Consider the following 13,539-nt stretch of genomic DNA (forward strand, 5'->3'; position numbering starts at 1 on the left):
TCTCTCTCTCTCTCTCTCTTTCTCTCTCTCTCTCTCTCTCTCACTCAGATCATCAGGCTTGCTGGCAAGTGCCCTTGCCTACTGGTCCATCTCACTCTCAGTGGACCTGGTTTCTGAGGAATTCTGTTGTTCATTCTACAGCCCAAGTTGATCCTGCTGCCTTCACACAGGGTAGGAAAGTGAGAACTGCACCTGGCATAGGCAAGATATGCAGTGCCTACTCAGAGAAAACGTTCTCGACCTGGGGCAATGCTTTGTTTTTTCCCCCCCTGTTTTCTTTTTCTTTTTTGTTTTTCAAGACAGCCCTGGCTGTCCTGGAACTCTCTTTGTAGACCAGGATGGCCTTCACCTCACAGAGTTTGGCCTGCCTCTGCCTCCCCGAGTGCTGGGATTAAAGGTGTGTGCCACCACTCCCAGCTGTCTTCTTAAGATAGGGCCTTATGCTATTGCCCAGGCTGGCCTTGGACTGCGGATATAAGCCACTATGCCTGACCTCTTCTAACTGAGGATTTAGAGCAAATGGAATTGTTTTTTAGTTCTTCCACAGGTCAGCACAAATCTTAAACAAGATTTACAAAGGACAGAATTTAGGAATGAGATGGGAGCTCAGTTCCCAGCTCACACTGGGCAGCCCACACCACTTAACTCTAGCTCCAGGGATCCAATGGCCTCTCCCAGCTGCCAGCTGCTTCTACAGAAGGACTGGCCTCTTTGGCTTTGGATAACTTTGTGGTTTTGATGTTGTGTATTTTCTTGCTCTTATACAAAGGACAGATGAGCCCCAGCCCTGCTTTCAGCAAAACGATCAGTGGCTTGATATCTAGTTGTGGTCTCCTAGATCAGCGGTCTCCAAAAATATTCATTCCCAGCAGAATGAGGCAAGAGCCCTTGAAGGGAGCCAGAGGAGGTGAGGTATGCCCTCACTGCCCGCCCAAGTCCTGGAGTGCACGCCAAGCTGCTTAGGGTTCTTCATCGTCTCATGCTAACACTGGCGGCCCACGGTTGTGGTTTTGGGGAAAATATCCTCTGTTTCCTGTGTGGTTTATGCTGGTTGGGAAGAAGTGCACACACCCCCCACCCCCACCCCATTCTTCTGCTGGTGCCTTCAGTTTTAATCATGGCTTTAGGAAGGACTGCAGACACAGCCGTCCACTTAGGAGAGAGCTGGTTTCCAGAGGGAGTGTATAGACATGCTCTCTTCACACCTGGTGAGAGGCTGTTTTCACCTATACTGAATTTGGGCCAGATCACAGCAGGGGGACCTCTCTTCTGTCAGAAGAGTCTAGGTGACCTTGGCCTAGAGGAAGGAAGTCTTCTCGGGTTGTACTGAACTACTGTCACTTCCAGGTGCCTTGGAGAAGGGGTTTCTAGTCCTGGGTGAGTGTTTCCCCACCACTTTCTGTGCTTCTTACCGTGCGTCTTGTATGCTGTCTTTTAAATCGCTGCTAGGAAGGTCTAATGAAGCAACTGTCTGGAGACCAATGTTTATTTCAACATGGTTGCAGTTGCTTTTGATTCAGCTTTCAGAGCCAATAAAGCTGGTTATTAGATTTTGTAATTGCTGCTGTAATTACTGTCTTGGAATTGGCAAAGGCATAATTAAATATGGTGATTTCAGACTTTTTTTTCTCATCTAAAAGCAACCTCTTAAACTCCTGTTAGGGTTAAATTTGGGCTATTAAAGACAGTGTGTTTACAAATGACACTGAGTCCGTGGCAGAGGATGGATTTCTTTGGATGCCTCCTCCTTGAAGATTTGGCTTTGATGAACAGCTGTTCCTTAGCCTCCAAATTGTTTCTCTAATCCAACCATCCAGAATTTGGGAAGGTTGGCAAGCCATTACTAGCCAGTTTGCATTTATTTATGTAAATACTGGGTTTTGGCTGTGTGGACTTTGCCTACTTAGGAAAGCAAGTTTGGTTGCAAATCAGGTTAAAGTTGTGTATTTTGGTTCAGACCTATAATCCTAGCGCCTAGGAGGCTGAGACAGGGTGAGTGCTGAGAGTTCAGGACCAACCTGGGTTATACAGTGACTTCCAAGCCAACCCGAACCATAGTATAAGAACTTGTCTTGCTGGGTGTAGTGGCGCGCACCTTTAATCCCAGCACTCGGGAGGCAGAGGCAGGTGGATCACTGTGAGTTCAAGGCCAGCCTGGTCTACAAAGTGAGTCCAGGACAGCCAGGGCTGTTACATAGAGAAACCTGTCTTAAAAAACAAAACAACAGGGCTGGAGAGATGGCTCAGAGGTTGAGAGCACTGGCTGCTCTTCCAGGGATCTTGAGTTCAATTCCCAGCAACCACATGGTGGCTCACAGCCATCTGTAGTGAGACCAGGTGCCCTTCTCTGCCATGCAGGCACACACGCAAGCAAAACATTGTATAATAAATAAATAAATCTTTAAAAAAAAATTAAAACAAAACAAACAACAACAAAAAGGAACTTGTCTCCAACTCCCCGCCCCAAATAGATATCCAGGTGGGATGAAGGGAGTTTTACTTGGGACAGTGTTCAGTGATCAGAAAGAAGTGTGTCACCCGCCCTGTGGAGCATCAGTTACCCTCCACTGCAGCTCCCCACACTTGTAAGGTGCAGGAAGTGAAGTGATTGATACTTGTGTCCACACATGTTCTTGTGGGCCAGATGCTGACCAAATGGCACTTTTCAGGCTTACTTTGCTTGCAAAACATATTTGGGGGGTTTCTCAAGAGGGTGCCCTTTTTCTTTTGACTTGTCAGATAATTGAAAAATACAGAAGTTAGATGGGGTAGGAGGAAAAAAAAAAACCCACAGTCTCTGCCACACACTGGCCTGGGAAATCCACTGCCTTCTGGGATGAGCTTTTATAAGTCCGCAAAAGGAGGTGACTCTGGAAGCTAGGGTGCTTGCTGGGACCTTTTTCTAGTTTTTGCACACTTACCTTACAGTGAGTGGTTTGCAAAAGATTTTGTTGTATGAACTAAGAAGGCAGAGAGAGGTGTGCCCCACCTGAAGACTCCTACATAGAGTATATGCTCTCCAGTTACGCTTCTAAGTGGACGGTATCATTAAATACAAAATGAATTCAGTACACCTTACATAGCTGCCCTAAGTGCTAGGATGGGACCATTTGTATATGAAAAGACAATAAAACATGAAATTAAAGACTCAGCTTGGTATATAGTAACTAACTGCATCCCAGTTGGTCTGCAAAGATGGATAGAACCATCTAGGAGTCACTTGCAGTCACTTTTGAGTTTGTGGTGTCAAGAGCTAGGAGTAGCTCAGCTGTCCCTTCCACACACTGGGATGCAGTACAGTTATTTATAAAGCTCTCAGTGGAGAAGTGCACAATTGAGTTACCAAATCATCAGCATCTTAAAGTGTTTTAAGTAACTTTACAGTTCTCTGTTGGGTGTTCATAGCTATCCTGTAAAGTATGTGTCCTACAGGCTGTTGAGTACACACTTGGAAGTGGAAGGAATGTGTTAACCTGTGTGACATACAAAGAAACACCTCTGTAGAGCAGGTGGTTGTGACGGCAGCCTGTGGGGGTGGCACTGGTGCACACGCCCCAGATGAGGGAGAAGGAGTGCAACAGTGCGTGTAGGTGTGTGTGGGTACGTGCAGCTTCCCTCACTCAGCCCAGCCCAGGCCAGCTGGTGTTCCTGAGACTATAAGGGGAAGGAAGGGACCTGAGTTTGAGCAGGGAGATGTGGTTTGGTTCTAGCTTTGCCACAGATTTGCCTTGTTGAATTACTTGTCTTGACTGGACCTCAGACAAAATGATCTTTTCCTACAGACTGGGAGTTTAGAGAGCAGACACCGTTGATCTGACCAAATGGCCAAACTCCAGAAGCCCACCTTCAGTTTGTGGATGTGTTTTCCGCTATGGAGAATGCTGCACTAACCATCTCTAGGATGGGGCTCTCTGGTTTTGTTCATTTAATTTTCAGACAGAACTTACTGACTCAGAGAGCCAGAAACATCTTTATGCTGTGCTCTGTTGCCATCTTACCCTTAGAAGCATAACAACTGACAGGATTGTTGGCTTTGAGTGACAGCATTGTAACCCAAACGGATTTAGTGTTTGCTTCAGTCATTTAGTTGGTGTGAAATGTTACCTTAACGGTGCTTTGTAATAATCAGAGCCATCAGGGTTTTGGCTGTGATACCTGCCTTACTAATGTGCTCTGCCCATTTGTTTATTCTTCAAGGTGAACCTAGCAGGGAAGCTAAGCCACTCGCCCACCCATGTCTGTGAGCTACAGTTTGACCCCAGAACGTGTCTTTACTCTGAGGGCCTGTCCATACTTTGATTTTTGCAGCAGGTGTGGTGCCAGAGAATTTAAACTTGTATTTACATCTTCTCTGCCGTCTGCATGGTGAGGTGTGTGAACTTGTGTGTTTTCTGAGAGAACTGAATATGCTCCTGGGTAGAAGATGTTATTAGCGCATTTACAGCGGGAGCAACCGCTGAGGTGCGTGTGGTCCACTTGAGAAGGGCTCAGCATCTTCTCTCCCATCTTGGTGCACCAGGCATTCTCAGATCTGCTTTCTCCCCTCCAGCTGCGCTGCAGGCTCTGAAGCGCAAGAAGAGGTATGAGAAGCAGCTGGCACAGATCGATGGCACCTTGTCAACCATCGAGTTCCAGCGGGAGGCCCTGGAGAATGCCAACACCAACACGGAGGTGCTCAAGAACATGGGCTATGCCGCTAAGGCCATGAAGGCTGCCCATGACAACATGTACGTGCCATGCTGGGGAGGGGACAGCTGGAGGGAAAAAGTTGCTTAGGTGTGGCCTGCTAGGCTTGGCTCCCTCTTGGGAGCTTGAGTGGATTGTGTCTGCCTCCTTTGTTTCCACACAGAGCTCAGAAGCTGGGGGGAAATGTCTTGTTTTGCCTGGTTCTAGGTTATTGTGATAGGTGTAATTTCAAGTTGGGAACGTCCTCTCGGCCACCCCTATTCACACTGGAGAACCCCTCCTCCCCCTCCCCCTCCCCCACCCCAGTGCTGAGTGCATAGATGGTCCTGGGCCCTGCCGTGTGTGCTTCCCCTGACCTCTGAATCTGTTCTCACGTTTGCTTTGAGGGACATTTTTGCCTCTCCCTAGGATGGTTGCATCTCATGCTAGTGGCCCGAGGACTAAATACCATCATGGTTCCAGTTGTAAAGGGTGGAGTCTTTCCATGAAAACCTCTGCACTTATTTTGGTTTGATGAAACTTGAGCAGGCACAGAGCACTTGCCTCTTTGGCTGCTCAGCCCGTGCTCTAGCACAGGGGTCTGCAGAGTGCAGCTTCTGACGTGCCATATAGAGCAGACGTGCCCCCCTTCACACACTGCCTGGAGCTGGTCTCCTAGCCGTCTCCATAGACCACATTAAAGTATCTGTTCATGCTGTGAAACTGCTGCTCTTTGCTCTAGAAACAGGAGGTGCCAGAACAGCGTCTTCACAGAAGTGAGGTGTGGGCTGTGCTGCTTGGGCTAAGGCCTCATCCCTTGATTTCTGTTTCCCTGGATAGTAAGCAGTGTGTATGTTTTGAAGTACACAAACCATTGTGATAACTGTGTGCATGGCGCAGTGTGTAAACCCCACACGCTTGCCTTGCCTTTGGGACCTAATAGAGGTGCTACAGGTGTTGGAGTAGGGAAGGGCCTTTCTGGAATGACTCATGTTCAGAGTTGCCTTGGGGCTTGAAGACAAGGTCTCGGTGCAGGAGTTAAAGTCCTGTGGTCTCATTCTGATGTGTCTCTGATCTAGGCTGAGGGGGTGGTCCTTGATTCTCCCTGCTGCAAAGCCTGCTCTCCTAGGGTGGGGACTAAGTAACGGCTAAGGACATGTCCATCTGCTTGATTCTGAGTCTCGATTCTGCATCTATTTTGAGTGTGTATGCCCATACCTGTGTGTATGTTGGGGGTCAGAGGACAACTTTGTGGAGTCAGTTCTTTCCTTCCACGCTTATGTGGGTTTTGGGGCGAGAACTCTGGTCACCAGGCTTGCAGTGCAAACACATAATTGGTTGAGCTGTCTTGCTGGCTCATGATGCTCAGTTTTGTTTTGTTTTTGTTTTGTTTTGTTTTTTGTTTTGTTTTTCGAGACAGGGTTTCTCTGTATAGCCTTGGCCATCCTGGACTCACTTTGTAGACCAGGCTGGCCTCGAACTCACAGCGATCCACCTGCCTCTGCCTCCCGAGCATTGGGATTAAAGGCGTGCGCCACCACGCCCGGCTATGATGCTCAGTTTTAAAGGGAAGAAGTGAGGTGGTAATAAGAGGCCATTTCCTAAAGCAGGGTTACTGCTGTGTACTGAGAAGCAGGCCGTATGCAGCAGGGCTCTGCTCTGGGCTCAGGCCAGTCCTAGCTAATAGATAACCTGTTCATTTAATTTCAAGGGACATTGATAAAGTGGACGAATTAATGCAGGACATTGCTGACCAGCAAGAACTTGCAGAAGAGATTTCCACAGCTATCTCCAAACCTGTAGGCTTTGGAGAAGAGTTTGACGAGGTGAGTGGCGTCATGAAAATCACCTGAGTCTCTCAGGCGACAAACTTCAGGCTCGGATATCAACAGGGTACAGTGTTTACCCCTGGAGTCTGGATGTGCTTACTTATTTACTCATTCATTTGTCTGTTGGTTTGGTTGTTTTTGTTTTGATTTTTCTTTTGAATTAAGGTTTTTCTGTATAGCCCTGGCTGTCCTGGAACTCACTCTGTAAACCAGGCTGTCCTCAAATTCACAGAGATCCAACTACCTCTGCCCCTGAGTGCTGGGATTGAAGGTGTGCGCCACCACCACCTGGCTGGATTCTGGGGCTTTTTTTTTTTTTTTTTTTAATGTATTTTATGCTTGGTATAGTGGCACATGCCTTTAATCTCAGCACTCAAGAGGCCAACCTGATCTACATAGAAAGTTCCAGGACACCCAGAATGACAAGGAGACCTTGTCCCAAAAAAGAAAAGAAAAGAAAAGAGGTAATTTTTATTTTATGTTTATGGATATTTTGCCTGCATGTATATCTATGCACCATTTGCTTGCCCCGTTCTCCTGGAGGCCAGAAGAGGGTGTGAGCACCCGGCTGGTGGCTAGCAACTATCTGTAACTCCAGTCCTAGGGGATCTAATGCCTTCTGGGGACACTGCATGTACACGGTGCACAGACATACATGCAGGCAAAACACCCATATATTTAAAATAAAATCTTAAAAAACAAAAACCAAAAAGGAATGGTGATAAGTTGATGGTTCAGGCTTGTAATTTAGCAACTCAGGAGTCTGGGGCAGGGGAACATCAAGGCTGGACCGCAGGGGTAGTTAAGGCTGGCTTGGGCAACTTAGAACCAGTGTCAAAAATGTATAAGGTGAAAAGGAGGCTGGGCACATGGCTCAGTGGTAGAGCCCTTGCCTAGCATATATGTGGTCCTGGGTTCCGTTCCCAGTGTTTCTGGGAATGAAAGAAAAGCTAGAGTCCTTCTTCCCACGGAGCTCATGATAGGACTGCAGCCGCATGCATACACCAGTGACCTCCTCAGAAGGCTCACGGAGGCCTAGCTGCAGGGAGAGGCTCACCACACTTCCTTTTGCAGGATGAGCTCATGGCAGAGTTGGAGGAGCTTGAACAAGAAGAGCTAGACAAGAATTTGCTGGAGATCAGTGGGCCGGAAACAGTCCCCCTACCAAATGTCCCCTCTGTAGCCCTACCGTCCAAACCCAGTGAGTATGCCCAGAGCTGGGGCACATCCTGGCACCATGAGAAGGGGTGATCTCATGGTCAGCTGACTTCCATTTGGGTTCCAAGCCAAAGAGCATGTGTTGCGATGCCCACGGTGCCAGTGCCATGTGCATGCCCTTCCCAGTGTTCTCCAGAACAGGGTTTCCTAACCTCCGCCCAGCTGCCATGGCAGGTACTTCTGTGGGTAGCAGTGGGGCTGACTTCCCACCAGATGCCGCGGCTACACAGTCGTCTCAACTACAGTGTCTCCAGGCATTGCTGCGTGTCCCGGCGGGGGTTGGGAGTGGGAAATAAGAGCTTCTGTTCTAGAATGAATTTTCTTATCACCAAATAAGGGAAAGTTCTGGACTCTGTGCAGAGGTGAGAACTTAAGCCTTGCCCGTCTGGGACCCCATGCTGTGTGCTCTTGGGGAAGAAAATGGCTCTGGCTGTTTTGGAGACCTGCGTCTGTAAACCATCATTTCCTTGACTGCATTTTCTCCTCCTTCCGCTCCTGGAGTGGTCATCCCTCACAGCCGCGCTCCACGCAGAGCCTGTAGAAAGTGAAACCTGCCTATCCAAAGTGGACACCAGGGCCTTCCAGCAGAGTGTAGCAGGCTGTGCCCGCTCTGTCTGCCATGGCAGAGAGCAAAGGCCCTGGCTCTGCGGCGGCTCTCGGAGGCAGCCTAGCAGGCACGGCTCCTGCAGCTCCAAGTGGAGTTGGCTTGGCAAGGAATGCATCTCTTGGGAGGGAAGCTCTTGCCTTTGTCCCCACCCCTGGGTGCTCTAGGACCGAGGGACCTTCAGTGTGAACAGTCCCTCCTGGTGTGGAAGGTCTGTCTGATTTCCTGAACACAGGGGACAGCTTGTAGGCCTGGGAAGCAGCTGTCGGCTTCAGCTGTGTGTGTACACAGTGGAGCACGGCCCAGCTCCCGGCTAGCCTTCATCTTTTCTGTCTCCACAGCCAAGAAGAAGGAAGAGGAAGACGAAGACATGAAGGAATTGGAGAACTGGGCCGGATCCATGTAACTGGTCCAGCATAGGCTGGGCCCAGACGGACTCTGGTGGCCTGTGCGTCGGGCAGGCATGTGCGTGCGCAGGGCTGGCAGGACGCGGCGCAGGCAGCCTCCATCGCTCCACTCTCACCCAAAGCAGTAGGCCGCATCACTGCTCACTCTCGCATAGCATGGTCTGTGCCTGGGGGCGGGTGGGGGGGGGGGGGCGGGTGGGAGGTGCCTGCTGTTTATAATGTTGAATTTCTGTAAAATAAACTGTATTTGCAAATCCAACATTGAGCTTCTGGACTACGCTAACTCTGTGGAAAGGGTCAGCTGTTTGCAGTTGAAATGATCCAGAAATGTAGCCTGTGTCCTTTAAGTCAGCCGACTTGTCGCACATCTTTCTGTAAGACGTGTATGGTACTGGGAGAAAAGTCGTTTTTTAAAAGCCATAGATAGGCTTTTTCCTTGTCCTTAGCTGTAATAACACATCTGGTTTTGGTTTCCTCAAGAGCTGTGTTTCTGTCTGTCACCTGTATACTGGCCCCATGTTTACCACTCTGGCCCCAGTCACTCCTGCTCCCCTGGTCTTTTGGAGTTTGTGACACGGATCTGAAATGGATGTGTTTTCTTGTGAGCAAATAAGATTGTTAGGATTAAATTCCAGCTATTCAGTTTTCTAACATAGCTCTAAGGTCCTCATTGCTGTTTGTGATAATTGATAGATAACTCATTGGAAACGTGCATACATTTATATTCAGATGAAATTATGGTTTGCACTGTCTATTAAATATCTCGATTTAATTTTCATACTTGCTGTTGTGTTCAATCTCTTACTTCCCTTTGGAGCCAACCCTTTGCAGGCCAGCCCTGGTCTGGGGTCATCTGGGGACACATGAAGGACTTGTGACAAGTGGATTCCTTCTTCCTAGAAACCTCAAGATTCTGGAGGCCACAGAGCTGTTGCCTCACTTAGCCCGGGACTCTCCAGGACCACTTTCAAAGCGGTGCCTGTGGGAGCCTCAGTCTGGTGGGAACCATGGTGCCACAGTGAGACACAGCCCAGCCGGGTGGTGCAACCCCATAGCAGGGATATGCACTAGGTAATGGCTGAGGATTGAGGGCACACATGCCCCTTCTGGGCCTGCGGAGTCCTGTGTGTTTTGGCCTAGTGTGGCTCGGCCCTTCCACTCTGCATCTTTGTTTTGTTTTGTTTTGTTTTAAATCTTGTACTCTCTTGAGAGACTGATGGATGCTGAGTCTCAGGATTGAGAAGTCACTCCCCTAACTTCTCAGCTTCCTAAGATTAAAACCAGTCTGAGGGCTGGAGAGATGACTCGGAGGATAAGAGCACTGACTGCTCTTCCAGAGGTCTTGAGTTCAATTCCCAGTAAGCACATGGTGGCTCAAAACCATCTATAATGAGATCTGGTGTCCTTTTCTACTGTATACATAATAAACAAATCTCTTTTTTTGTTGTTTTTTGTTTTTTGAGACAGGGTTTATTTGTGTAGCCTTGGCTGTCCTAGACTCGCTTTGATCCCCCTACCTTTGCCTCCTGAGTGCTGGGATTAAAGGCATGCACCACCACACCGGGCAAATAAACAAATCTTTAAAAAAAAAAAAAAAAAGAGTTCACAGTGGGATACTGTCATGCTCAATTTGCCCAGAGCAAGCTACCTCTGCCCCGCTTAGTCACTGTTCTGTTTGCTGTGAGGAAACACTTGGCAGTTTTTGTTTTTGGTTTTTGGAGACAGGGTTTCTCTGTGTAGCCTTGGCTGTCCAGGACTCACTTTGTAGACCAGGCTGGCCTCAAACTCACAGAGATCCTCCTGCCTCTGCCTCCCGAGTGCTGGGATTAAATGCGTGCGCTACCATGCCCGGCCACATGAAAGCTTTTAAACATTTGCTTATAGTTTGAGAGGGTGAGTCCATGCCCATCGTGGCAGCAGCAGGCGTTCATGGAGCAGTAGCTGAGAGCTCAGATCTTAGCCACAAGCTCCAGGCAGAGAGAGACTGGGCCTGGCATGGGCTTCTGAAACCTCAGAGCCTGCCCCCAGTGGCACCCCTCCTCCGGTAAGGCTCCTGTTTCCTCCCTCAACAGTTCTACCAGCTAGGGACAGAGCATTCAAACATGTGAGCTGGTTGGGGCTCTTCTCAACCAAAGCCTGTAGCGCCCTGGGTCTCCTCTGCTCTGCTTGTGTGAAGTGGTTTGTGCCTTCCTCCTTGGTTTCATGGCTGCCACACTCAAAACTGGGATTTGATAACTGGGTTGAAAATTCCTGGCTTGGAGAAGATTGGGTGTGGCTAATGTCACAAGTTCTGTATACCTTGTGAAGAACCGTGTGGTAGCATGCGGCAGGGCCCCTCTGCCAACAGCACTGTGGCTCCCGAGCATCCTTTGGTGTGGGAATGCCAGAGTAGCTCTTCTTGAATCTCACCAGCTGCTTTGAACTTCTCTCCCGAGGTGAAGAGAGCTTCGAGACCCTGCTCCACCCTGAGGGACAGAGGTCAGTCCAGGGCGATGTCTGGGTCCCTCCAAGAAATAGGTGTTTATTTCTATGAGACATACCCCTAGTGCCGGGGTCTGTGTGGCACAGTGGTCACCAGTGGTTTTTTGTCCTTAGGAAGTCCTCAGGCCTGGAGGGACATTACCATGCCAGATGCTTTGGGTACAAGCAACAGAAGACGGCCCATACATACAGAGATGGCACTCACATAATCTAAGTGTATTCAAGTAGTTTTTGAGCACCTACTCTGTACAGGCATTTGGGATTCGTGCAGCAGAGCGCATGTGATGTGAGGGAGTCTCAAGCCAGTGTTGGGGTTCTGGATCCTAATCAGTGGCTGTGCACAACCAATTCCAGCAGTGAGGGGGCTAATCAGAAGGACCACGAGTTTGAGGCTAGCTTGTTGTATGTGCTAGTCAGACTCAAAATACAACCAGAACAGCCAGGTGTAACACACAGCTTTAATCCTAGCACTCAGAAGGCAGAGGCAGGAGGATCTCTGAGTTCAAGGCCAACCTGATCTATATAGGTAGTTCCAAGAATGCCAGGGCTGCATAGAGAGACAAATAAAACAAAAGTGCCTTGCCTCCTGTTCTCCCCAGGCACACGGGCCTTTTCTTTAGACTGCTACCTCTGGTCCATGAGCTGTCCGGGGTCACACTCCACTCCCAGAGCAATGGGAGGTTCTACATCTGGCCTTGCTTTCACCTTTGCCTGTGTTAACAGATCTCATAAAATTATACACGGACTATTTCTATGTCTCATGGGCCATGACTGTTAGTTACATGGCTGATTTCCTACTGCAAGGGAGTCTGGGAGATGGGATGTGTAGAAAAGGGTCTACTAAGATTCCCCACTAAGGGCTGGGCGTGGTGAGTTCAAGGTCAGTCTACAAAATGAGTCCAGGACAGCCAAGGCCACACAGGGGAACCCTGTCTCGAAAATAAAAAACAATAATAGAAAATAAGTCAATAAAATAAATGATTGGGGGATCATCACAACATGAGAAATTGTGTTAAAGAATTGCAGCGTTGCCGAGCATGGTGGCGCACGCCTTTAATCCCAGCACTCGGGAGGCAGCGGCAGGTGGATCGATGTGAGTTCAAGGCCAGCCTGGTCTACAAAGTGAGTTCAGGACAGCCAAGGCTGTACAGAGAACACAGAATGTTTCCAAACTAAGGTTATTCCAAGGAGCATGGAGCGTGAGGGCAGCAATGCTCCTGGTGGCCTCCAGGTGGCGCCATCTTCCAGGCAGTGAAGGGACTCCTGGGCTGGCCGCTGGCCGCAGATCGCTGAGTGTCAGGAGGAGCTGGGTGGGAGGAGAGTGTCACCGAGAGACTCCTTTCCTCTAACCTCCTCACTTTCACACATTCACATTCGCGGCGGCCTGCTGAGATGTCCCAACAGTCGAGGGAAGGATGTGTGCTGTGCTCTCCCGACAGAGGCTGGCCATTGCAACAGTAGCAGGGGTGATCACAGGACTTGCCTTCCCTCGCCCAGGAACTCTCTAGAAAGTTTTGCCAATTGGGCTACATACAATGTGAGACCCTGCCTCAAAAAACCAAAACAAGGTGGGTGGTGCCTCATGCTTTGGCAGGAAGGTCAGGAGATCAATACCGTCCTCCGTTACATAGCAAGTTTGAGACCAGCTTGGGTTACATGGGATCCTGTCTCAGAAAGCAAAGCAAATCAAACAAAGGAAAACCAATGCACACACAAAAGAAAGGATTGGGAAAGTGAATGCCCAGACATGGGTTCATTCTGGCACTGCATGAAGCTGCCCATGGTGGCACACGTTTATAAACTCAGCACTTGGAAGGTGGAGGCAAGAATATCAGAAGTTCAAGGCTATCTTCAGAATCCTAACAAGTTCAAGTTCTGGGCAGGTCTGGGATACAGAAGACGTTGTGTCTCAAAACAAAATGCAAGAACAACCAAACCAAGATTAAAAAAAAAAAAAAAATCTCAGCCAGGTCACACGAGCACTTAATCCCAGCATTTGAGAGGCAGAGGCAGAGGCAGGTGGATTGCTATGAGTTCAAGAATAGCCTGATCTACAAAGTAAGTCCAGGACAGTCAAAGCTACACAGAGAAACCATGTCTCAAAAACAGCAACAACAAACAAATAAATGAATAAAACCAGCTGGACCTGAACGGGAGGTTTTGGTAACAGGGTCATTTAGACAATAGAATGTCTCCGTGACATAAAACAGTGTATCGGTTTAGCCTGCCACAATGTCAAGGGAGGGACAGGGGACCTCAGCTCTGACTCTGGATTCCACACAGTGACTCTGAGAACTTTGAAAGGTTGGGTGGCATTACTGTCACCAAGACATTT

General features: G+C 48.8%; 1 protein-coding gene across 1 annotated transcript in view; it reads left to right on the forward strand.

The window, feature by feature from the left end:
- Chmp4b (charged multivesicular body protein 4B) overlaps positions 1–8,901 on the forward strand; it is a 40,256-nt gene extending 31,355 nt beyond the window's left edge. Inside the window, exons 2-5 of the mRNA XM_051143563.1 lie at positions 4,550–4,727; positions 6,377–6,491; positions 7,569–7,695; positions 8,658–8,901. Of these exons, the coding sequence (XP_050999520.1) occupies positions 4,550–4,727; positions 6,377–6,491; positions 7,569–7,695; positions 8,658–8,722 (485 nt within the window). The 3' untranslated portion in view covers positions 8,723–8,901. The remainder of the gene's footprint in view (positions 1–4,549; positions 4,728–6,376; positions 6,492–7,568; positions 7,696–8,657) is intronic.
- Positions 8,902–13,539: the final 4,638 nt, after the last annotated feature.

The sequence above is a fragment of the Acomys russatus genome, chromosome 4 (genome assembly GCF_903995435.1).
Source record: "Acomys russatus chromosome 4, mAcoRus1.1, whole genome shotgun sequence".
Taxonomy (NCBI): Eukaryota; Metazoa; Chordata; class Mammalia; order Rodentia; family Muridae; genus Acomys; species Acomys russatus.